Source organism: Camelina sativa, chromosome 2 (assembly GCF_030686135.1).
Source record: "Camelina sativa cultivar CO46 ecotype springtype chromosome 2, ASM3068613v1".
Classification (NCBI taxonomy): domain Eukaryota; kingdom Viridiplantae; phylum Streptophyta; class Magnoliopsida; order Brassicales; family Brassicaceae; genus Camelina; species Camelina sativa.
Window position 1 is genome coordinate 27943214 of NC_141881.1, and position 26363 is coordinate 27969576.

A 26363-nucleotide genomic window follows, 5' to 3' on the forward strand; every position below is an offset into this window, starting at 1 on the left:
CAAAATATTTAAGAAAATTAGATGAGGTGGCAGCACAAGAAGAGAGGAAAAAGTAACTTTATATATATAGATTGCAGGAGATTTTGGATCAGTCGTTTGCAATGTTCCTTTTCTAGGCAAACCCCATTATTTTACTAATGTCTTTGAGATTTAATTCAACCTTGCACTGGTACAAAGGATGACCTTGTCTGAACAACGTACTTGATATTTACACTTCATGTTGTAGGCGCACAAACAAAATCTAGAAGCATAGATTTGTATAAGTACTCTACTCATATAAATGTTATAGCTTTATCAAGAGATCATCCTCTTATAACATGAACCTTGATTTCGCGAACCAAACCATCCATCTCCTTTTCTAACTCACAAATCACTTTATCAGTAAACTTCACTTTGTTCCTTCTGATTTATACTATCGAATCTCCTGATTGTCTGACCCTCAACTTCCCTCTTCAATTTACCAAACTTTTTCTCGAGTGGACCAATCAGTTTTTTGTTCTTGTTTTTGTACTTTTTTGAGTTTACAAAACTCAGCCGTGCTCTTGTACTTTTTGAGTCTGCATTAACCAGTCACTAAGCTTTTCTCATTTGTTCTTCTTGTACTTTTTTGAGTTATATGTTGGAACAGTTGTTGAGTCTTTTTTTCTTTCTATTCGGTATATAACATATAAATATTTTTGTATGTGTTTTGTTCTTTCGACACTCTGTGAACAATGCTATAAATTTCATATACAGAAGAAAACTCATTATGACCACCAACAATATTGACAAGAACAAAAAAGAAAGATCCTCTTCACTATGATGACAAATTAGACAAAAACCGTGAGCGGATAATATCCTTTTCATGGTGATGCTGTTGGCTATCGAATGGGTGATCTATCCTCCAATTCTAATTTTGAGCTACCTTGCATCTGTGATTGTAGATCTGATCTCCACTCCCACTCTGGCCTTGTGAGGGAGACCCCATCCTCTGATAGGATAGCTTTCTTATCAGCGTTTCTAAAATATATTGAGACATCACTTTAGTAACTAATAGAATTTTCATAGCTAGTCATGCTACAATAACATCAGTTTAGTAACCAACTAGGATTAACAGTTAAGAAATGCTTCAGATGTTTACTATTTTGTGGTTTGTTTAAAGGCTTTTGAGAGAGTTTTTGCGGCTAAAAATCCTAGGAAATTGTTTGTAATCAATCTACTCAGAAGTTAACAAAACATATTCTTGGAACACATGACTCAAGCCAAATAGCACGTCATGTCAAGTGAAAGTTGAGTTGAACTGGACTTAAAGTTGAAGGAACCTTTACAACTGGTGTTTTTTTTTTGAATGAATGTAAAATTTTATTCATTAAAAAAACCTTTTCTTTACAACATGTGTAACGATGTCTAGTTTTTTAGCTTGCAGAAGAAATGTCACTGCAACAAGCATCCAGTGGTGGAGGTAGTATGCTCCCTGAACGGTGCTGCAGAATATTTGCTGCTCCAGTGATTTGTTGAACTCTACTCCTTCAAAATTACTATAAGACTTAATTAATCATCCAAAAATACTAAACCAACCATCATATTTTACATATACTACGAAATAAGCAAAACGGATCCAGGAAACAGAACAATCATGAATGCAAGAGGGAATATAAAATATTAGATGGTCAAATTTAAACTTGTATAAGCTAATATGAATTAATATTTTGTGAAACTATCATCTTGAGAACCAACCTCATGCAAATAGACAATCAGGATTGACGCATGCCTGTAATAAAAACATGCAATTCATAACTCCAAAGACAAAAATTTCAACATTTATCTGAAAAGAGGTAACGAAAATAACAACTCAGGGACTCAGCAAGCTGGACAACGCCCTTCTATTTGATCTTTCTCTGCCATGTCCACTATGTGATGCCAGCACCAAACACATATCTCTGAATCACATATCACAAAATATATTAACAGAACAAAAATCAATGGTCAATGAGGCTAGCAAAAGATGGTCAAAATTCCACAACTGAGTCAATTCTTATCACATCTATTCTATTTCCGTGCTACGCAGATAAACTGTAGCAGAAACTTTGAGATAAGCCAAGAAAATTATATCGTAACCTAAGCAGCTTTGAGAAAGATGGGAGCTATTGAGCAAAACTGTTCTCCTTACTATAATACTCAATTTCAAGACTAAGCAGTGTACCTGAAGGTAGATGAAATACCTGATAGCCGCATTTGCAAGGCTTCAACTGTTGATCAGTCAGGTCCATCTCTTCAGCACACAGTGGGCAGGTCTTCTCTCCATGGTCACTTATGTTGGCCTATAAGAGAAATTGAGATACATTAATCAACAAATTTAAGAACACCCACAAACGCTTTTATAGATTCATAAGCAATCATATACAAGTAAAAGCTAACCTGTGCTAAAACCGCAATCTCTACCATAGGAAAAATTGGCTAAAGTTTAATATTTCCTGCCACTAAAAATCCTGACAAGTATAACATGTGTAAATCTACATATAAGTTGTTCGTTGCTTTCATAGAGATATAAACAACATAACAAAAAAAAACCTTTTTTGCTACAGTGTTTATTTACCATGGGTGAAAAGAATGCAAGAGACAGTTAATGAGATGGTCTAAACTCCTCTTCAAGAAATTGAAAGGCGTATCACATGTTGCTGAGGCCATGTGATTCTCCATTTGTGTGACTTACTGTCCTCTAATATAAGCCAAGACAAAAAGAAACCTCTAAAGACCACTACATCAAACCGTGTATCTTATCATATGTCACCACATAACCAATATGTTCTTAGAAGCCACATCATTGATGTATTTTCCTCTGACATGGCTTATATGACCTTGTATAAAAAAAAGGGAGAAGAAAATGTTACTGTTTGTATATATATGATAAGAGTGTAGGAGTATATAGAACATGGGATGCGAGATTTGGTAATCCAAACATATACCTTCAGCTTGAAGTCTCTGGCTTGATCAAATGTGGATCTGAAGATGTATCTACCTTGCAGTTCCTTCTTTTTCTCAACTATTAGGTCAAAATACATCTTTGTTTCCTTGATATATTCACCAATGACAATCTTAAAATCTGAAGGAGTTAATCTAATCTGACACGTCCCCTTCTCCAATACAACTTCAAACAAATTTTTCACTTTGTTAAACCCGTACGCAGCTTCCTGAAGTGTGTAGAGGAAGGTCTCAGAGACCAGCTGCCATTAAGACAATGTTAGGGATCAATGGCAGAACCAAAATAAAACTGTAGAAGGGTCAAAATAATAATATTTTTTCTGAAAATAATGAAAAAATGCAAAATTTAGGAGTACAGAATGAAAATTTTCTTTTTTTATGGGATAAAATACAAACTTTTTGGAAGATCAAAATGAAATTTAGTTCTAAATGTGGTCTAAATACCAAATGAAAATTCTAAATTTAATAGGGTCAAAATAGAAAATTTAGAGGGAGCATTTTACTATTTCTAACGAAAAACATTAAGAAAAAAAATTTAATGGGGTCAGCTGATCCACCCTCCTCTCTTACTACATCCATCCCTGTTAGGGATTGTCTGTGTGGATCCACATAGATGTTTTTCAAAACGCCTATAAGAAAGTTCTGGAAAAAAATGTTTTGCAAAATCGTTCTCTTTACCATATGGAGGAGCTTCCAAGTTTTAGGCCTTAAGAACATGAAACTGGTGATGTTTGGGTAGTGAAGAGGAGGATTTCAGTATGAGAAATTTGTTTTTGGGGAGGGTGGAGGTTTTAAGGGTCGTAACAAAGACGTGAGGAGGAAGAGTTGTTGTTGAAAGTGAAAATGATGGGATCAGAAGAGCGGAGGAGAAGAGAGAAGAAACCATTGGAGAAGAAGATCAAACAACACAGCCATGAGATTCATGTAGAGGAAATTTGAATCTCTTAGCATTGAAGAAGATAAAAACGTGAGGGTTGAATCAACCCACAAGTTTTTCGCAAAATTTCCGCAAGTTTTCCATTTTTGTGTATATGTTGCTCCTCCCATACTGCTGTCCGATGACGCCATGAGTTACAGAAGGACAAGGGGACTGAGGAGAGAAGAAAAGACATAAGAATGTTTTGGGTTTGACTCAATTTGTGGGAAATATTAATAATAACTCTAGTTAATATTATTCTCCCATTATTAGTAATTATTGATAAGAAATTTGTTTTTGGTATGGGAAATTTAAGTATGGGAAATTTGTTTTTGGGGAGGGTGGAGGATTTAAAGTCGTAACAAAGACGTGAGGAGGAGGAGTTGTTGTTGAAAGTGAAAATGATGGGATCAGAAGAGCGGAGGAGAAGAAAGAATAAGCCATTGGAGAAGAAGATAAAACAACACATCCATGAATCAATCTAAGAGATTCATATAGAGGAAATTTGAATCTCTTAGCATTAAAGAAGATAAAATGTGAGGGTTGAATCAAACCACAAGTTTTTTCCGCAAGTTTGTGTATATGCTGCTCCTCCAATACTGTTTTCCGAGACGCCATGAGTTACAGAAGGACAAGAGAACTGATGAGAGAAGAAAAGACAGAAGAAAAGACAAGACATAAGAAGGTTTTGGGTCTGCCTCAATTTGTGGGAAATATGAATAATAACTCTAGTTAATATTATTCTCCCATTGTTAGTAATTATTGATAAGAAATTTGTTTTTGGTATGGGAAATTTGTTTTAGGGGTGGGTGGAGGATTTAAAGGTCGTAACAAAAACGTGAGGAGGAGGAGTTGTTGTTGAAAGTGAAAATGATGGGATGAGAAGAGCAGAGGAGAAGAGAGAAAAAGCCATTGGAGAAGAAGATGAAACAACACAGCCATTAATCTCTTAGCATTAATGAAGATAAAACGTGAGGGTTGAATCAACCCACAAATTTTCCGCAAGTTTTCCGTTTTTGTGTATATGCTGCTCCTCCCATACTGCTGTCCGATGACGCCATGAGTTACAGAAGGAAAAGGGGACTGAGGAGAGAAGAAAAGACAAAAAGAAAAACAAGATATAAGAAGGTTTGACTCAATTTGTTAGAAATATTAATATTAACTCTATTTAATATTATTCTCCCATTATTAGTAACTATTGATATGAAATTTCTTTTTTGGTATGAGAAATTTTTTTTTGGGGAGGGTGGAGGATTTAAAGGTCGTAACAAAGACATGAGGAGGAGGAGTTGTTGTTGAAAGTGAAAATGATGAGAGCAGAAGAGCGGAGGAGAAGAAAGAATAAGCCATTGGAGAAGAAGATGAAACAACACATCCATGAATCAATCTAAGAGATTCATATAGAGGAAATTTAAATCTCTTAGCATTAAAGAAGATAAAACGTGAGGGTTGAATCAAACCACAAGTTTTCCGAAAAATTTCCGCAAGTTTTCCGCAAAAATGTTTTGTAAAATCGTTCTCTTTTGCCATCTGGATTATTCTCCCAAGTTTTAGGCCTTAATAACATGAAACTGGTGATATTTGGGTAGTTAAGAGGAGGATTTAAGTATAAGAAATTTGTTTTTGGGGAGGGTAGAGGATTTAAGGGTCGTAACAAAGACGAGAGGAGGAAGAGTTGTTGTTGAAAGTGAAAATGATGGGATCAGAAGAGCGGAGGAGAAGAGAGAAGAAGCCATTGGAGAAGAAGATGAAACAATACAGCCATGAGGTTCATGTAGAGGAAATTTGAATCTCTTAGCATTAAAGAAGATAAAACGTGAGAGTTGAATCAACCCACAAGTTTTTCGCAAAATTTCCGCAAGTTTTCCGTTTTTGTGTATATGCTACTGCTCCCATACTGTTGTCCGATGATGCCATAAGTTACAGAAGGACAAGAGGACTAAGGAGAGAAGAAAAGACAAAAGGAAAGACAAGACATAAGAAGGTTTTGGGTCTGACTCAATTTGTGGGAAATATGAATAATAACTCTAGGTAATATTATTCTCCCATTATTAATAACTATTGATAAGAAATTTGTTTTTGGTATGGAAAATTTAAGTATGGGAAATTTGGTTTATGAGAGGGTGGAGGATTTAAAGGTCGTAATAAAGACGTGAGGAGGAGGAGTTGTTGTTGAAAGTGAAAATGATGGGATCAGATGAGCGGAGGAGAAGAGAGAAAAAGTCATTAGAGAAGAAGATGAAATAACACAGCCATGAATCTCTTAGCATTAAAAAAGATAAAACGTGAGGGTTGAATCAACCCACAAGTTTTCCGTTTTTGTGTATATGCTGCTCCTCCCATACTGCTGTCCTATGACGCCATGAGTTACAAAAGGACAAGGGGACTGAGGAGAGAAGAAAAATCAAAAGAAAAGACAAGACATAAGAAGGTTTTGGGTTTGACTCAATTTGTAGGAAATATTAATAATAACTCTAGTTAATATTATTCTCCCATTATTAGTAACTATTGATAAGAAATTTGTTTTTGGTATGGAAAATTTAAGTATGGGAAATTTTTTTTTTGGGAGGGTGGAGGATTTAAAGGTCTTACAAAGACGTGAGGAGGAGGAGTTGTTGTTGAAAGTGAAAATGATGGGATCAGAAGAGCGGAGGAGAAGAAAGAATAAGCCATTGGAGAAGAAGATGAAACAACACATCCATGAATCAATCTAAGAGATTCATATAGAGGAGAATCTCTTAGCATTAAAGAAGATAAAACGTGAGGGTTGACTCAAACCACAAGTTTTCCGCAAAATTTCTGCAAGTTTTCCGCAAAAATGTTTTGCAAAATCGTTCTCTTTACCATCTAGATTTTTCCCCCAAGTTTTAGGCCTTAAGAACATAAAACTGGTGATGTTTGGGTAGTGAAGAGGGGGATTTAAGTATGAAAATTTTGTTTTTGGGGAGGGTGGAGGATTTAAGGGTCGTAACAAAGACGTGAGGAGGAAAACTTGTTATTGAAAGTGAAAATGATGGGATCAGAAGAGCAGAGGAGAAGAGAGAAGAAGCCATTGGAGAAGAAGATGAAACAACACAGCCATGAGATTCATGTAGAGGAAATTTGAATCTCTATGAACTAAAGAAGATAAAACGTGAGGGTTGAATCAACCGACAAGTTTTTCGCAAAATTTCCGCAAGTTTTCCGTTTTTGTGTATATGATGCTCCTCCCATATTGTTGTCTGATGACGCCATGAGTTACAGAAGGACAAAAGGACTGAGGAGAGAAGAAAAGACAAAAGAAAAGACAAAACATAAGAAGGTTTTGGATATGACTCAATTTGTGGGAAATATGAATAACTAGTATTGAGCCCGTGCTATGCACGGGTAACGAATTGTGATAGAATTATAAGAAAATGGACTGGAAAAGTTTTGCCAAATTAATCTGATTATAGTGCAAACATCAATGGTTTTACACTTGAGTTTTTACTTTTCAATATATTACATGTTATGTCTTGTTTTCATTTATTAAGTTTGATGTCTTTTATCTTGGTTCTGCTTCTCTTTGTTCCTGTATTCCACTATTAATTTTCTTCAAACTCTCGTTATTCTAAATTCACCAAAAGCATAACATATATGATAAAATAAAATAAAAATCATTTAACTAAATATAGTTAAGAATGGATACATAAAAAAGATTCAAAGAAATAGAAATAATGTATATAATATATACAACATACAATCAAAGCAAATTAATAGCATATTTCAAACTTGTAATGCTCTTGTTTTTCCTCTACTGTTCCATCGAAGCATAACAAACCCAGATATCGAAAAAAAACCATAAACCTAGATACAAATATAAAAACCATTTTTGTATAGTTACTAACAATCACTCGTCAACTTTAGAAAACATATAGAAATAGGATGGGATATTAAGATGGTTGCAGCCAAAACTTGGCTTGAGATCAATCTGATGAGGAACTAATTTTTGAGAGTGAGAGAATAGAAAAGCAATTACTATCTTTCAAGCACAGAAAGACAATAAACGTTGGAGGAAAAAACCTTTTTTTAAAAAAAAAACCTATTAAATAACACATATATTAATAATAGTCAGTATTGTTCCTACAACCGAAGAATTTAGAGGGATTTTCAGTTTCAAGTGTCTTCAGCCGTCTTCCTATGTCAGACACATAAAATCAAAAAACATAAATGAGATGAAGAAGAAAATAAAAAGATTCAAAAAAATCATAAGAAAGTATTTTAAATTGAAAGTATTGATGACTTGGAATCCCTTTAGCTTCAACTTAGCTTCAACTAAGTCATTCACCATTGATGACTTAGAATCCCTTTAGCTGAAAGTATTTCAAATTCATTGATGAAAAACATGAGATCCCACAAGGCTCAAGATAGTGGTTGATAAGAGATGCGTCTGATTCATTTACAGTTCATATGAAGAGGAAAGAGAAAAGGGCTAAAAAGTTTGGGGGTAGTAGAAACAAAACGCTGATAAAGTAGAGAAACAAAGTTGGATTTCATTGTTTTGGATTTGGAACGGAGGATGAAACAAATAGAGGTTTCAGTATAAATTTGAATTTTTAAAGGAAAGACTTTGTTGAAACAGTTGAAGATATCGTGGAGGAAGAGTATAGAGATAATGGGGCGAAGCAGTTGAAGAGGATACCTTTTTTTTTCTTGGATTTTTTTTTCAAAAAGAAGTTCGATTGCTTTCAAAAGCTGAAAGTATAAAATTTGGGACTTAAAACACGTGTCAGATGGAGAGAGCGACAGTTAATTGAGAATTTACTTGTGACTTATAGAATAAAGATAACTCTAGTTAATATTATTCTCCGATTATTAGTAACTATTGATAAGAAATTTGTTTTTGGTATGGGAAATTTAAGTATGGAGGATTTAAGTTTGGGAAATTTGTTTTTGGAGAGGGTGGAGGATTTAAAGGTCGTAACAAAGACGTGAGGAGGAGGAGTTGTTGTTGAAAGTGAAAATGATGGAATCAGAAGAGCGGAGGAGAAGAAAGAATAAGCTATTGGAGAAGAAGATGAAACAACACATCCATGAATCTCTTAATCTAGAGGAAATTTGAATCTCTTAGCATTAAAGAAGATAAAACGTGAGGGTTGAATCAAACCACAAGTTTTTTGAAAAATTTCCGCAAGTTTTCCGCAAGTTTTCCGCAAGTTTGTGTATATGCTGCTCCTCCCATACTGTTGTCCGATGACGCCATGAGTTACAGAAGGATAAGAGGACTGAGGAGAGAAGAAAAGACAAAAGGAAAGACAAGTCATAAGAAGGTTTTGGGTCTGACTCAATTTGTGGGAAATATGAATAATAAATTTAGTTAATATTATTCTCCCATTATCAATAACTATTGATAAGAAATTTGTTTTTGGTATGGGAAATTTAAGTATGGGAAATTTGTTTTAGGGGATGGTGGAGGATTTAAAGGTCGTAACAAAGATGTGATGAGGATGAGTTGTTGTTGAAGTGAAAATGATGGAATCAGAAGAGCGGAGGAGAAGAGAGAAAAAACCATTGGAGAAGAAGATGAAACAATACAGCCATGAATCTCTTAGCATTAAAGAAGATAAAACGTGAGGGTTGAATCAACCCACAAGTTTTCCGCAAGTTTTTCGTTTTTGTGTATATGCTGCTCCTCCCATACTACTATCCGATGACGCCATGAGTTGCAAAAGAACAAGAGGACTGAAGAGAGAAAAAACGACAAAAGGAAAGACAAGATATAAGAAGGTTTTGGATCTTACTCAATTTGTGAGAAATATGAATAATAACTCTAGTTAATATTGTTGTCTCATTATTAGTAACTACTGATAAGAAGAATTTATGTTTGATTTTTGTCCGTCCACAAAATCTTATTTTACTTTACACACGCGAGAGTACTTTTGTTGTTAGTACTTCCACGAAATTTTAGTTTATTTTTCACGCACATATTTTTTGTTCACCAAAAAAAAAACCTTATAATCATCGTATCATTAGTTATTATTATTATTATTATTATTATTATTATTATTATTATTATTATTATTTGTTGTGATTGAGTGAGGTCCATTTTTTTTTTTCGTCAGTCCGGTGCATTTGGAACAAAATCTTCCCATTAAAAACAAAACGTTTTTTTTTAAAATTTAAAAAAACTAAAAAACACCCATATACAACCTGTAGATTGTTAGTAAATAATCACATCTCTTATATGACCAAAATAACGTATTACTATTTTCCTCTCTTAAATTGATTTCTTACAAAATGTGTGTACCTTTTCATAAATATTCTTGTATTCAACTTGTATTAACAATTTACAATCCAAACTTCAATTGAGATAATGAGTAGAGAGACACACTTAAAAAATTTACTAAGCTATACGTCACAAAATTATTTAAACTTGTACATTTTGATGATATCGACGACAATTAATCATGTAAAATATGTTTGTTTAGACCAATTCTAATGGGACACCAAAACACTATTTTATTGTAGTTTTATTACTAAAATCTCTTCAATAGAAATCTAAAATTCACACTACTATAGTGTGATGGCACAGTGTCACACCAAATTTGGTATGATATACTACTATTTACAACTCTAAACTACTTACTTATTTGAGTAGTTAAACAAACAAATATAAAAATAACAAAATGAATAGATATAAAATGATGAAATGTATAGATATAATAATATATTATATGTTTTGAAATAGTTTTATTGATTATAAAATGAATAGATATAATAATATATTACATGTTTTGAAATAGTTTAAGTGTGATACTTGGTGTTCTGATTAGAGAAAAACTAAAATTTAGTGTTAAAACTACATTAAAATAGAATAGTGTTTAGCCTAGGAGATGCATGTGTTAGACTGTGATTCTTCAGTAATAACTTTAAGGCAGTTTTTCAGGATCTCAATATAATTTATTATTATTATTATTAATTTTAGAATATTCTTTGTTTGTGTCTTTTAACCATCTAGAGATTCTTTATAATGTGTGATATGAATCATATAACTATATGAGTCATGAGCATCGAGAGAGAGAGAAGCTTACAAAAAAAAACTACAAATTGGCTGAGACAAAGAAACTTTAAAAAAAAAAATTAAAAAGAGATTCGTTATTATAGCTTGTCCGTTATTACAAAATTAAAAAATTAAAAAAATTAAAAATTGTCCGTTTCGGGAAACAAGACTTTGACTCTCCGCAACGTTAAATCACATTTTTGGTTTACATTTTTCAAAGTTGTTAAGCATTAGTGAAAATAATGTGTGAAAATTAGCCTTTGAAATTCCTTAATCTCGGTCCGGAAAATTAGCATTAGTTGTCTCTCTTTTAAGTATATTCTACCTACTATCGGCAATATTTTCATCTTTATATGATTATGATCCAATATCCAAAAAAAAAAAAAAAAATTAAGACACTAAAACTTACGCTATTGTACAACTTACCTATTGGCTCTAACTTACAATATTAGATCTTTTTTGTACAAGTTGGTAAAAGAGTTTCCTAACTTATGCCATTGGCACTAACTTATGATAATTCTTCCTTTTAAAGAAACTATCCTAAATTTTATGATTTTCTAAATTGACGAATATTCGTGAAGATAGCTTAAAGCGTGCAAGTTCACATCACCTGACTTATTTCACTAGAATCAATTATGAAAAAGCCACTTTTTGTTTTGGTATTTGTAGATTTTGTTATTTTGGGTAAAATCTCATGGATTTACCATTTTTTCAAGATTGTTAATAATAATTTTACACAAAATGATTAGAGTGACATCTTTTAAAAATAATTAGAGTGAAAAGTGGCAAAATCCATATTAATCAATATTCATATTTCACTACGACAATAATACAATAATGTTTTCTTATAAACAATAATAGACTAACTAGACTAGGACCCGCGGTACACTGTGGAGTAAAATTAATTATAACTAAAATATTTAAATTATAATTGTATTTGTTGGTTAAATATGTTATAATTATATAATAATTGTTAAATAAACCATATAATACTGCAATTTTTTTTTTACATAATATTTATTTAATCAATTTGATTAGGTAAGTCTATTCTCTGATACTGACAGTGTTAACAATATAATGAAATGATATTTTACCCGTGTAACACCGAATTAATGATATTTTTTAATTTATATAAATATCAATAAAACCCGTCCGGCTATATAACCCTTTTCCGAGATATTTTAACTCACACTATATCATCTTAATTTTTAATATTTATTGTGTATCTAGGGTATAATATTTATCATATTTAACTTTTTAAAAGTTTAAAATATTTTTCATATTTAACCTTTTATAAATCTTTAAAATAAAGAACCAGAATAAACCAAATAAAAGTTTTTAAAGTTTGGTTGCCTGATGAATCAAAGTTTCTACTCATTTGTTTTCAGAATCATTTTGGTCTCTTTTATAGTATGACTCTAAACCATTGCCCAATTTTTTTAGACGATGTGGGATATTGTACACGTATTTTTATTCATCAATTGAGTAATATATGTCCGTTTTTAAAAATTTTATTACATCATATGCAGGAAAAAATCACAATTTTTACTAACTAAATGTATTATAGAATTATTCAAGATAATTTAAATATAAATTCAAATAAAAATGAAAGAGAATCATATATTTATGTTTGAATGAGGTAGAAAGATTTCTTTATTTTTTAAAATCTTACGTATAATTAATTTTGAAGTTTTGGTAATTAATATTAAAGTTAATGCATTAAATGTAAAAACTTTCCAAAAAGTATTCTTGAGCAAAAACTGCTGCAAAAAATACTAGTATAGATGTTGGCATCATCAGCAGGACTTCGACATAAATATTGGACTTTTTGTTTCCATGCATGTTTAATTGTTGTTTGAGCCTAACAACTCTTGATTGATTTGTGTTGTTCACCTCTATCCCACATTTATTTTTATTTTCTTAGAAAATATTAGTGTATCCATTAAAAATGACTTACTCAAAACCATGAGAACTAGAGACATCTAGAGCGACTTCCAAATTTGACGAAAATGATAATTCCTAAGTAAAGTGATCATTATAAAAACAATGTTTATATATACTAACCAAACTGTACTATACAAAGAACTAAACCAGAGATAAAACTAAAGTAAACCAGCACTCATAATCTCTAACACTGCATGCAATGGAGGTAGCATGTAGTTGCAAAACGTATGGAACATATAAAAAGATAGCAAAAAGCCCTTATGGACACCATTGTATCTTCCTTTACTCCTTCATTGGCTTGATGTATGTATAAATGTGTGTGTGTGTGTATATAAACAGAAAAAGAGTAAACTTGTGTTTCTAAAGAGCGACAAAAAGTCCAAGACGAAGAAAAAGAGCTCAAGGTCAAAGCTAGTATTCCAATAACCTTTACTATCTTTTTTTTCTTAAACTTTCATGAACTAAATCAAGATGGAAAATGCGTTTAACCGTTTTGAATGTTGGTTTGGCTGTGCTTGGGGATTGTCTAAATAGAGACAAAAATAACAGGTGCCAAGTCCAATGTTGTTTGTGGAAAAATGATTGCCAACTACTTGAAGTATACGCCAATACATAGCCACACATACAAACAATATAAATGTCTTGTTAACTACGTGAACTATTGTCATCACATAAGGACATCCATCCATAAACAAACATAGGTTATGTGTACAACACCATAAACATTCGAGGTCTGCCGGAACCCGGCGTTGACCAGAGTTGACCGGCGTTGACTAGTATTGACCGGCGTTGACCAGAAAAAAATATTCAAAAAAATATTTTTTTTTCTAAAAATAATAATGATTTTGTTTTTATGTATTTTTGATAAAAAAAAAATAAAAAAGATAAATGATTTGTATAATTTACAAAAACAACATATAACAACAAAAAAATACAAGAAAATTATTTACCAAAATAAAAATAAAAATAATATGAAAAACAAAATTAGTGGTATATAGAGTAACTAATTTTGTTAAGCCTAGGGGTGAACAACTCTCATTCATCCCTCTTAATTAACAAATCAGAATACAATAATATGGCATGTCATATCATATTTTTAAAAAGATATCTTTTATTAATAAAATTATGTCAGTTTGGGTTTACAAAAGAGTGGTTAGGGTATACATTTTACAGTTAAACGAAATAATATGTCGGTTTGGGTTTACAAAAGAGGGGTTAGGTTTTAGATTTTCCTATTAAATAAAATTATATGTCTGTTTGGATTTATAAAAGAGTGTTTAGGGTTTAGATTTTACAATTAAACAAAATTATATTTCGGTCTGAGTTTATAATAAATGGTTAGGGTTTTATATGTGATAATTAAAAACTGTGATATAATATTAAAATTAACAATTTTAAAATTGATTGATCAACATATTTTGTTTCTTTAATTAAGATTTGTTTCCTTAATTTAAAGGGGATGAATAAGAGAGGTTCGCCCGTAAAGGTGAACCCACGAATTGACTGTTTCTTAATACAGAAAATATACCAAAAATAATATAATAAAACTATACCACCAAAATTTGATGTGTAGTAGATTTTTTCATAAACAATTAAAAATTTATACTCTTTCTATTTAAATATCATTTTTAATTTTGTATTTTCAAAAATACATAAAAACAAAATCATTATTATTTTTAGAAAAAAAAATATTTTTTTGAATATTTTTTTCTGGTCAACGCCGGTCAATACTGGTCAATGCCGGTCAACTCTGGTCAATGCCGGTCAACTCTGGTCAACGCCGGGTTCCGGCAGACCTCGAATGTTTATGGTGTTGTACACATAACCTATGTTTGTTTATGGATGTCCTTATGTGATGACAATAGTTCACGTAGTTAACAAGACATTTATATTGTTTGTATGTGTGACTATGTGTTGGCGTATACTTCAAGTAGCTCGCAATCATTTTTCTCGTTGTTCAAAGCCCTTGGTTTCGGGAATTCTTCTTGTATTGTGTTTTGAATAATATACATTTTCATTAATTTTTCATTTGATAATTAATAGTTTTTACTTTTTTTTTTTAATGGTGTCGAAATTTTCTCTTAATAATAAATGAAGATTGCATTTTATGATTAATGATAAAATATGATATATATAACATTTTTTTTTTTTGACATAACATATTTTCTGAATTTAAACTACATGCATTTTAAAATGCTTCCTCCGTTTTTCTGATATAAAATGTTGCGTGGAAAAAAAAACATACGACAATGGCTCTGTTCGTTTAGTTGTCGCCGAGCGACACTCAAAATAGCACTAATTTTTTAAAAAGATTAATGATCCAACGACACATCTGCTACTGAAAACTTTAAGTAGCGATGCAATTGTCACTAAAATAAGACGCCAGATAAAGCGACGACTGTAAATAAAGAAGCGACATTAATTATGATGAACAAAAGCTATAGCAATGGAAGAAGGAAGTAAAACCAGGGACAATTAAAAAACCAGCGTCGTCAGTGTAATTTTTCGGTCGCCAGATCGCGACACAGAATAAAACAGAGCCAATATATCATATATTTTGGTTTTTTTAGTAATTTACACATGCATACACAATCGTAGTTTATTCAGGAAAAATAAAATAAAAAGGCTGTTCCTAAACCGTAGTATGTTGTATTATAATAACGTGATTAGTGTTTAGCAAAAATAAAAATAATAACGTGATTAGTCAAAGTGTCGACGTAGTTTTCCAACTACAAGCAGACCGGATTGGTTTTTGTACTACCAAACCGAATATTTTGGCTTAGATTATTAATTAATCCTACAAATCAAATGTAAACAGAAGATGTTTTAAAGGATTCTTACTGATAGAAATAGTTGGATCGTGAAGCGGTATAATAGAATTGGAGTGGACCAATCAGATTGATGAACTCAGGGAAGTGTAAGCCATTGTTAATTAGTTATGACCTTAATTAGTTGGTATTCGCTGCATTACAAAGAAAACAACATAAATGAGAACTGGTACATGATTTAAATGGATGGATAATGAAAATGCAAAAACCACATGAGATATTAACATTTTCTTACCAGATTTTCCACTTTGCAGATTCTTCTTCTTCACTGTAAAGAAAGGGTTCATACCTTTCTCTTTTCTCTCTGTTTTAACTCCTCTTCTTTTTTTCATTCTCATCATCGCCATCATCATCATCAATAACTATGATATCTTCAGTAGATGTATCTTCCTCACCATAGTCTTGAACATCACTAGTATCATCATCAAGAACGATGATGTTTTCACTAGATTTATCTTCGTCACCATAATATTGATCATCATCATTCTCATCATCAAGAACTGTGATATCATCACTATGTTTATCATCTTCACCATCAGACGATACATCTTCGATCTCTTTGATTTGCACTGAACTTCTAAGCATTTTACACGTTTCACGGCCGTAGACACAGAAATTGAAACACCAAGAGCCATCAAACTCAAACTCTAAGAACTCTCCACCCTTCAAATCTACGCCCTTTACAATCTTCTTCCACCCATTAACCATAACAAATCTCTCGATATCACCACAACACTTCCTAAACGCCATTTTCCAAATGTTTCCATAAATGCTTCTAACCATTACACTTTTAGGCAACAAATTTGGTAAAAAGCTGTTGAAAGAGATGGGTAATTCCTGAAAAAGGATCTAAAAGTTTCAATAAAACTAGAAATCTACAGATAAAACATAAATAAGAAAACCCAAAAACAGAGTGAAGAGAAGTGTGTCTTTACCAGATCATCTCCAGATTCATCAGGTAAATACACTTTGAAGAACTTTGGAAGACGACCATCCACATAATTTCCTGTTCCATAGAAAGAAACCAGTCAGAACATATGATACATTGTGTAATTGTATAGAATCAAGAACAAAAGGAGAGACCTTTATTCATCTCTTTGTATCTAAAAACCCTAAATCTTTAATGGAACTGAAGGTGAAAATGAGTTCATCAACATAGAGAAACAGAGATTTGCTTTAGAGATTTTACTCTTTGTAGCCAAAACAGAGAGACTGTCCTGTCCTGAACGCTTATTGCCTCAAATGGTAAAAAAATAAAATAAAAATAACCAAAATTAAGTTGAGGCCCAAAAAGGAGATATGGGCTTAACTTCTGGCCCAATATATCTAAATTAAATGACAAAATTAACCTGAGATTGTAGGAGAACGTTTGGTCCGATCTTCTTTTTCAATTTCAAGTTTTTTTTCAACCTCTCTTCCCGCTTACGAGGCCGGAATATTCCTTTCTACAGTCGAATCTTACATCGGCCGAACGATTTTCCGATTACCAGCTAGGTTAATCCGCCTATTCCGAAGAGATTCTCTCAGTGTAAGTAGGGGAAAACCCTAACTAGCTATACGATTTTGGATTCCCCACTTGTCAGATCTCGGAAACTGATAGAAAGCGGAAGGAGGCTAGAAATGGACAAGGATCTCTTAGATATCTCTGGAGGAGACGACGAAGACTACTGGCTTCTGAATAATACTCCGAAGAAAGTTAATTCGAGCCGAGAAAAGAGTTATTTGAATTGCTCACCTCTTCAAATCCCTAGATCGAGTCGTATCGTTCCTACTCGGCCTCCTTTTTCCCCAATTGGTAAGTTCGCTTCGATTTCTGGATCCGAGCTTCGTTCTGATTAAATTTCTCCCTATGTTAGAGTGTTTAGACATTTTTTTGAATCATTGTTTGGAAAAATGGGAATTTAGATGTTCGCTATGGAGTATACATTTGTGTATTTTAGCGGATATATGAAGGTGGATTCTTTGTGCAGGAAGAGTTACAGGAAACAACAACAGCGTGGAGCAGCCATGCCCTTCTGTTGATACAGATAGTGTAGGAAAGGAGAATTCTAAAGTTGAATTACCCAAATTGAGTGTGGAGCGACAGCAGATGAAGAAGAAGAAAAAGAATGCTGGTTTTAATCTGCGCAAAAGCTTAGCATGGGATAGAGCTTTCTCAACGGAAGAAGGTGACTTCTTTTTTTATATGGATTTGTGTACCATTCTCTTGTTTAGTCTATGGTACTAAGATGTGTGATATGGTTTATGAACCAGGTGTTTTGGATTCATCTGAGCTATCTAAGATAACTGGAACTGCTTGCCAAATTGGTGGAGATCGGTTATCTTCCATTCAGGAAGAGTATAGAGAGTCAACGTCAGCTTCCAAATGTACTAGTGTTTCACCAGGACTACAAGCACTTGAAGAAAACTTATTTGACGATTTGCCTGTGAATAGTAAACACAGAGAGAAGAAGTTTGTGAGTGGCATACTGCCCAAGTACGGATCACCATCTAAAGTCCAATCTTCCTTGGTGAGTTTACTGGACCTAAATTTTATAGAGCTAATGAGTGTGATCTGTCATTTCTTACAGTTTCTTTAAGGCACATTCTATCTAAACATTGAATGTCTGCATTATAGGCCCAGAAAAAAGTTACCTCAGCTCAGGAATTGAGGAGTGGTTCCAAGCGCAGTGGCTGCCCCCGACCTCCTCCTTCATCTTCATATCCTTTTCTTAACTGGATTAACGAGTGTTTAGGCAATCACCATCATTGGCTGCTTCTATTGCTTTCTTGTTATTTTTTGTTCTTTTGGCTCGTTAACCTTAACTTCCTTGAACCCTGAAAAGACCTGCAAATGTGCATACAACAACATCACGTAGCAGGGAGCTGAGCATATCTAAAGTTCCTACAACCAAATCTGACCCAGTTACAGCTCCAAACAATATGAAAAGGACCACTCGAAGTCCAAGCAAACCGAAGAATAGTCAACCTACTCAATTAAGTATGCCTCATAACATGTTTTTAATCTCTTACTTTTTTTTCGAATAAATTGTTGCCACATCTTGTTTATATATTGCTGGTGATCGCATTACCTTGGTTTTCTCTTCTGTTTCGACAGAGAATTCTCAGAGAAGCTTAGGATCTGGAAGTTCCTCTAGAAACACTTCAAGCATCAAGAGTAAAACAAAATCCAGTCTGGCGAGTAAATCTTCAATTCCTAAGCCCTCTCTTAAGCCAGCTAGAAGAAATATGGTAAAGCTATGCTGCCCCTCTGCAAACCAATATAGCAAATAGTTTATGCACTAGAAATTTGCAGCAAATGCTTTCTTTCCCATTGTCTTCCGATTGAGAGTAATGTATTTCATTTTCTTGAACTCTAGATCAGCAAAACATCAGAAATATCTTCAGTATCCAACTCACAGCATTCTGTCGTTGGAAAGTCCAACGTTGGCCCTATGACTACATCAATTGTGGCTATGCCTGGTCATGGATCGACAGACTCTAATGTAATTACTCTGGGCACCTCGTTAGCTCAAAGTTCTTCCAACAGTGTTGGAAACACGCAGTCCGCAGTTTCACGACTGGGAAAACCATCAGGCTTAAGAGTGCCAAAACCTTCCATTGGCTATTTCAGTCAGGTATATTATTGAAATATACTGAATTATATCGTGTCATAACTAGGTTTTGTGCTTGTAAATCTCTCATACTTATTCCTGATTTTTGCAGTCTGACTCTCAACCGTCGCACGGTGCCGGAGACAAAAATAGTCAGCTAGCCAGATCTGATGTTTGTTCAGCCTCTCATTTTTCTTCGATCCCTACCTTCAAGAAACCCCGAATTTCTGAAAAGGTTCCTGGTGTTAACTCAAAGGCAGCAACTGGAAACTTCAGCAGTTCAGGTTCCACTGCAAAATTCTCTGCTCAATCTATATTACCCAAACCTTCACAAAAGAAGGTGAAAGTGGACTTGAAAAGCACCCAGGAAGTAGAATCCAAAGCGTTGTGTTGTTCATTGAGTTCTCAGATAAATGAAAACCTGCAGCACCAATGTACCGCTGAAGATGATACGGGAAATTTAGCTATGGATGATGTAACTTATTGTGCATCTGAGAAGATTTCTACTGCAAAGTGTGAAGAATTCCAGACTAACAGTGAGATACCGCACTCAGGCTGCAAAAGTAATGTGCATGATGGTAATATGTCTGACGATAATAGGGATGAGAGAAGGAAGTCTTGCTGCTCAGAAAAAGAATACTGTGCTTCACCGCTGAAAGATTCTATGGATTCCCCGATGCAGGGTCCTCCTTGCGATGAGTTGACACTGTTTGATAACTATTCACAGTTGAAAGTCAGCAATCGGGAGGAAGAAGATATGTGTTCCACCAATGATTTTAGTAGACATTTTGATACACCGGACGTACATGGACAACCTCTAAATGGATGCGTGCACCCTGGAATTGAAGAGGAGATTAGTCCTTGTCTTTCTGGAGAAAAAGATGCGTTGATTGTCTATCAGTCTACTGAAGATGTAGCAAAGCAGCCTGAGGTTTTGGATTCCTTCACTGCAGACCCAACTTTCAATGGGGATTTTGGTTCAATAAAGGGTGTTGTAGACAGTCCATCTTCTTCAGAAAATAGGTTAGGTAATACTGAAATTGTTTTCATACCTTTTCGGCCTGCTGAAGCACCAGATTGTGTTCAATCACCATGCAACCATCTTGAGGAAAATGCGGTTTCGAATATCTTGTGTGATCATAACATGGTGTGTAATGGTCAAGCTGTATTAGAAACGGAGGAGAGAACTGAAATAAGCGATATCACAGAGACAAACTGTGAGGCTGATTTCATTGGTCCATTTTCTGCATGCAAAGACTGGTTTAGAGAATCCGAAGAACAACATTTGTCAAGCCAATTAATCTCTGAGATGAAAGAGGGTGGCCATGAGATAGATGTCATGACCAGGGACGAAAGAGCTGATGAGCCTGATATGCAGATAGAATGCTTTACTGGTTCTTCTGATGCTGACAACATGGAACAAGTGAAATTACTAATGCTTTCCTCCGTTGAAGTTAGCACGGAGATTGAGCCCTTCCCGGAGAAATCAACTTCTGAAAAGCAGAAGCAATACAATTGTTCGAGTAGTGAAATTACATCTGATGTAAACGATGGTTGTGCAACGAAACAAGCTGATCAACTTGGAACATTAGTTGGTTGTTCTCCAGAAAAAGATGCATCTGCTGCGGTTTTCGCTTATTCAAATGAGGAGCTTGAAGATAACTCAGAGCTGGAAGACATGGATTTGGTTACAGACTCGGATTGTTCAGATGAGGAGCCTGAGTATAATTTGGAGCGCACAGAGGTGGATGTGATTACTGGTTCAGAGCTCACTGGTGACATTGATGAGTTTTCCGTCAAGGGCATTCTTAAGCAAGAATATCCCGAAGTAGAAGATATCCATACTGCGTCAGACCTGTGTGGAAAAACTAAAACTCTACTAAGTGAATCAATCAGTTCCTCGGATTCTATATTTAGAGATCCTGAATGTCTACATGAGAGCACAGTTTTTTCCAGAATACCTGAAGGGATGTCAAAAGATGATTCAAATTCCGGTAGCATTGAGCATAACTATGTTGTAAAAGCTAAATTCCAGATAGATGCTGAAAAGGATTTCAGTGCACAGGTTTCTGGTCAAGAACTCGTCCCCCATGAAGAAGAGGAAGTTCAAATTGTAAAGATCTCTCCTGATCCTGTTGCACTTGCGCCCAGAGAGGAAGAATCAGGAACTCCAGTAGCCATGAAAGAGACTTTCTCAGTCAGAGATGATATGCAGACTAACGAGTCCAATGTATTCAGCGATGACATTTTGACATTAGAAAGCAAGAGATCAGAAGGCAATGATAAGATGATACCACTGTAAGTAATATATTCTCCGCTTGTAATCCTTTTCTTTTCCTCTAGTGCAGTTTATTTTTAAGAAATCCGCTGATAATTACTGTTTTAATGTTTTAATAGGGATGCTAAACTTGAGAAGAAACCTGATCCTATCATTGTAAAGCCTCCAAATGCTGTTCCATTTTCTGACGAGTGGTTAGCTGCAATTGAAGCTGCTGGGGAGGTATAAATTTCTCAAATATATGAATTAAACCTTGATAATGAACTGAAGACCCACTTGCTGTTACTGCATATAATACCTATTTTGGTAATGTCTCAGCAGAACTCTTCTGTTAAATATGCAGGAAATCTTAACACTGAAAAGTGGACGTGTGCAACATTCACCAACAGAGAAATCTGTTCCTGAACCAGGTCCATGGTCTCCGGTATAATCCTCTCTCCCTCTCTCATTACCATTTGGTTTTGATATTAGGAAACAAGTTGAAACACTGGGACTTTCAGAACATTTGGACTTTATTAGTTTGGTTGATTAATATCTCTTAATTTTGTTATAATCTTCATTAACTGACCAACTTATCAAATTACTTCATTCAAAAGATAAGTAGATGTCATAAAATTAGTTCGTGAAAACTAACTTGAGGAAACCATTTTGTCATTTGTGATGGCCAGGTCAAGAAGAAGAGTAATCAAGTTGTAGGACCATTTGACTGTACAAAGTATAATAACAAAGGTCTTCCTCCTGCTTTTGACTGAAAACTAGGTTTCTTCTACTTAACTATTTTTTTTACTCTCTTATCACTACTGAAGGTTAAAACTTTGTTGAACACACTCACTTGATGATCTTGTATACGTAAGAAATAAAATATGTAGAAAGCACTTGTTGTTTGAGGCATGATTGGCTTCCGCAAGAGCTATTTTTCTTATAGGTCAAACCTATAATAGAGATATTTGACAAGTTTTTTGGACAAATATAAGTGAACATGTCGTGCATTTTCTATTCAATTCATGACATTTACAAGCTTGGGACCAGATTTGTGATTTGTTAAGAGTCATGACAAAAGTATCATTTCAAGATAATTGACATAAACAACTCAATTCAATCTTTTAGTAAGAAGTTGATGAATATTCAGAAGAATAGATTGATGATAACCCCAAGCAACATAACATTGCTATAAATCCTTATTACTGTAAACATTAATTCCTAACAAAGGATCAAGATTTCTTCAGTTCCAACTTAAATAGCAAAATAAAATATAAGAAGCTCTCAAACGTCAACAGTGAGTTTGGCGTCAAGGTGAGTGAACTCTTGGAAGAAAGCTTTAAAGTGGTCATATGAATGCTTCACGTCATCTGCAGCACACATCTCACGGATGCTATGCATCGAGAGCTGAGGAGCTCCAACATCAACAGTCCTTATCCCCACACTGCTTGCTAGTATTGGACCAATGGTAGATCCGCAAGCCATATCATTACGCACCACAAAATCCTGCAGTTTTTATGCCCATACTCATTATTATACTTTTGGTCAAACATGTCCATAGTCATTTAAAATATGTAGCAAGTAAGAAAATTTTCTGGATCACTCTCAGGCAAATCATACCTGAACAGGAAGATTATGCTTCTCTGCTATCTCTCTGAATATAAAGGAAGTTAGGGCATTGGTTGCGTAACGTTGATTTGCATTGTGCTTGATGACAAGTCCTCCGTGCATCTTCGGCTGATGATTCTCGTCGTGTTTGTCCTATAAAAATGAAATTACAATGCAATGAAGGATAGACATCAATTTATGAAAAAAAATATTGCCAAATGATGAAATGATTACCATAAAGTTTGGGTGTAAAGCATGTGCCATGTCAGCGGATACTAGCAAACTTTTTTGAATCGCTTTCTTAAGCACCTGTAACCGTTAAATATTAGTGAACTAAAATGAGCAACAAGAAACAAAAAGTATAACACAAGCCCCAGTTTAATGTCTATCACTTGAATGCGGTGCTACCTTAGTGTCAGAACTGAAGCAACTTGTGATGTGTGACATAGCATCAATCATGACAGGGGAACCAGCTCCTTGGGCTGAATTGGAACCAACTTCTTCATGATCAAATAGTGCCACCATTCTTATTCCGCTTTCTTCCTCTAAGTCACTTTCGGAAGTCGTTGCATCTATAAGTGCCTATGTACAAAGTTCAAATATTTGTTGCAAACATATAGTTCAGTATCAGATTAGAGTAAGAAATATGCAATTGCAGACAGATTAATTGAGCACCGAGCCGACTGACAGTTGTTCATCAATGTATTCAGTAGAGATTGAGTCCCATTCAAAGAGAGGGGAAAATGGTTAGAGATACACTCAACGTGAGTTAACATACAGAAACATCTACTAGGGTGGACATAAGTTAAAGTGGGCTTAAACACATGTCTTTATATGTGAAGAACATGGAGAGAGTGGAGGCCAACTAAGGCATAGTTAAGATCAGGAAACTTAGACCATGGACTCATATATTCCTCTAGAAGTAAAAGTGAAAGACGTACCTTCAGAGAGCAATATGACATATAGAGATTATCTAGTCTTCCCGAGAAAATAAATTCTTTTGCTGCACCAGCTAGAATGCTTGGCTGAGTGTCACATGCTTGCAGCTCAAAATCGCATATCTCCTCAGGTTTACATCCCAGCGCATTTGCAATAATCTAAGAATTAGAAAGAAAAAAACAAGGACTAGTTGATTATTAAACCAGAACAAGAGCTAACATTCACAATGAAAACTACAAATCTCATATTTCAACTAGACCTCCATTAGAAGTGGGTGATGCTTCGATTTTTGAGTACACTTATTTCCTCCATCAAGTTCAGTATCTTCAGCTGGCATTTTATTGAGCTCCGCCTTCAAATATATTATCACAGAATGTAAATAGAATGCAAAAGGGAAAGAATTCAAGACTGCTGCAAACTTGACAACCACGGTTTGACATCATAGATAGAAACAACCAAAATGTAAAGGGTCCACAAAGATGGCTAAAGTGCAAACAAACATTTTAGCAAGACTGAATGAAACAGCGGAACTAAGAAAGAAAAAAGTGAAAATGGCTGCCATGTCCTGTAACAATGGTCTCACTTAAGTTCGTTCTGAAAAACATAGTAGGCAGTAAAACCGCACCTTGATCGCTGTTGCTATTAAAGGAACGAGGTGTGTCTGAGTGTTTGGCTTAAAACCTTCACTGTTCACGTTCCTGTCAGCAAGACAAAAAAGGAAAAAGTCTTATTATAACTTCTCTACATAAAATAAGTGAGAAACATATCGTTGTCTGCTAATCTCAAACACAATTAGAAACAAGAGACTAAGAAGTTAAACCTGTCCAAGTGGATGGCCAAGGTAGGAATCCTCATAATAGGATCCTCAATCCTGACAAGCCGATGAGAATAAGAGACAGAACCTCCTGCTTTCTCCTCTTTTAAAACAACACGTCCAGCAACAGTCAAGTCACGATCAAACCAGGTATACCACAGGCCACCTCCATATGTTTGAACACCAACCTCCAAGAATCCACCTTTAGTTATCTGTCAAAACACTTTCTTGTCAAATAATTCAAAAACGGCAAGTGAAACTCCTAAAAACCGAAATGGGCACCTACCTTTGATACAGGCTTCAATTTGAGGCAAGGGCTATCAGTGTGAGCTCCTATGATATGGAACCCGTTACCAGCTACGTATCTGTTCAAAAACAAAAATCCAAAAGATTCTCACTTTTAACTTGCAGCTATATTAGATTAGTAGAAACAACAACAATGCGTGGTAACTTACTTATGACCAATGGCAAAAGCAACAATAGTGGAGTAGTTTCTGGTGAAGAAGTATTTTTTGCCGGCCTCGAGTTTCCAATCATCTCTCTCAGAAACTTGCTCATACCCAGCTTTTACAAGCCGCTTCTTTGACTCGTCTATAGATCAATCAATCAAATCAATTTTAAAACTTTACACAACAGAAACTCTCAAACTCTGAGGAACTAGAAAACAGGGAAAATTACCGACGGCATGAAAAGCTGTGGGAGAAGCGTTGAGAAAGGAGAGGAAATCAGATACGAGGGAACTGTTATCCATTTTGTGGTGGATCTGTGAGCTAATCGAGTCTCTCTTTTCTTCTCTGTGAGGAGAGCTTGCGTCAATATCAATCGGATTGTTATCTCGCTAATCGCTACAAAGGAAATATAAACAAGACTTTTTTTTTATTAATAGAAAAATGTCAGAACCGAACCGATCGAGGTTTTTTAATAAGATAAAACCGAACCGAACCAACCGGTGATTGTGCTTGGTATCTCTTTTGTGGTTATGATGTCTTTCGAACTTTTTCATTTAATTTCTCCAATTCCACGGTTTGGAGAAAGTTAAGAAACGTTAAACAAAGAAATTTATTACAAGGATCAATTGACATATCCATTACAAATTTACAAGTTGATGAATAGGCAAAGATTAATAAAATAACACTTGTATGTATGATAGACTCTTCAACTACTCTTCAAATATCCGTTTCGGTGAAAATATTATTAATACAAGAAAGTTCAAACGATCGATCAAGGGGCCTTTATACCACCATCTTTTGTTTCAATTGATGGCATGATGAAACGTTGAAATTAACTTATCCACCCACTCAATTTTCGTATTTAAATAATTAAACTTTCAAGTTATTAACAAAAACGAAAGAAATATATTTCTCACATTAGTCATCTCTATTCGTAGTTTTTATCTAATATTTTACCTTTTGTTGTTTAATGATCATGGTAGGTTTAAATCATTCGAAAACATTTTTTGATAGTAAGAAACAAGTTGCACATGAA

At 34.3% G+C, this 26363-nt stretch overlaps 2 protein-coding genes and 1 pseudogene across 3 annotated transcripts; 1 reads left to right on the forward strand and 2 right to left on the reverse strand.

Moving 5' to 3' along the window:
• Positions 1–302: 302 nt before the first annotated feature.
• On the reverse strand, positions 303–16854 carry LOC104737537 (B3 domain-containing protein At5g60142-like; annotated as a pseudogene). The gene is made up of 6 exons (XR_015574500.1): positions 16751–16854; positions 16603–16673; positions 15915–16504; positions 15730–15801; positions 2977–2982; positions 303–476 (listed from the first exon to the last, which is right to left on the reverse strand). The product of XR_015574500.1 is annotated as a B3 domain-containing protein At5g60142-like (transcript).
• Positions 16855–17016: 162 nt separating this feature from the next.
• Positions 17017–22506, forward strand: LOC104737547 (uncharacterized). The gene is made up of 11 exons (XM_010457748.2): positions 17017–17462; positions 17638–17835; positions 17921–18177; positions 18285–18367; positions 18484–18647; positions 18765–18898; positions 19027–19284; positions 19373–21558; positions 21658–21760; positions 21882–21962; positions 22207–22506. Exons 1-11 carry the CDS (start codon positions 17288–17290, stop codon positions 22288–22290), a joined length of 3723 nt encoding a protein of 1240 aa, XP_010456050.2. The 5' UTR covers positions 17017–17287; the 3' UTR covers positions 22291–22506.
• Positions 22507–22652: 146 nt separating this feature from the next.
• Positions 22653–25762, reverse strand: LOC104737556 (putative aspartyl aminopeptidase). Its single transcript, XM_010457760.3, has 11 exons — positions 25557–25762; positions 25334–25469; positions 25165–25243; positions 24885–25090; positions 24690–24762; positions 24324–24416; positions 24067–24222; positions 23534–23707; positions 23360–23434; positions 23138–23278; positions 22653–23023 (listed from the first exon to the last, which is right to left on the reverse strand). Exons 1-11 carry the CDS (start codon positions 25627–25629, stop codon positions 22802–22804), a joined length of 1428 nt encoding a protein of 475 aa, XP_010456062.2. The 5' UTR covers positions 25630–25762; the 3' UTR covers positions 22653–22801.
• Positions 25763–26363: the final 601 nt, after the last annotated feature.

Coding starts and splice junctions, on each gene's coding strand:
- LOC104737547 (XM_010457748.2), top strand. CDS start 17,288: ATGGACAAGGATCTCTTAGATATCTCTGGAGGAGACGACGAAGACTAC. Junction 17,463..17,637: donor GCCTCCTTTTTCCCCAATTG/GTAAGTTCGCTT, acceptor TTCTTTGTGCAG/GAAGAGTTACAGGAAACAAC. Junction 18,178..18,284: donor CTAAAGTCCAATCTTCCTTG/GTGAGTTTACTG, acceptor TCTGCATTATAG/GCCCAGAAAAAAGTTACCTC.
- LOC104737556 (XM_010457760.3), bottom strand. CDS start 25,629: ATGGATAACAGTTCCCTCGTATCTGATTTCCTCTCCTTTCTCAACGCT. Junction 25,470..25,556: donor CACAGCTTTTCATGCCGTCG/GTAATTTTCCCT, acceptor ATTGATCTATAG/ACGAGTCAAAGAAGCGGCTT. Junction 24,223..24,323: donor ATCACCCACTTCTAATGGAG/GTCTAGTTGAAA, acceptor TCTAATTCTTAG/ATTATTGCAAATGCGCTGGG.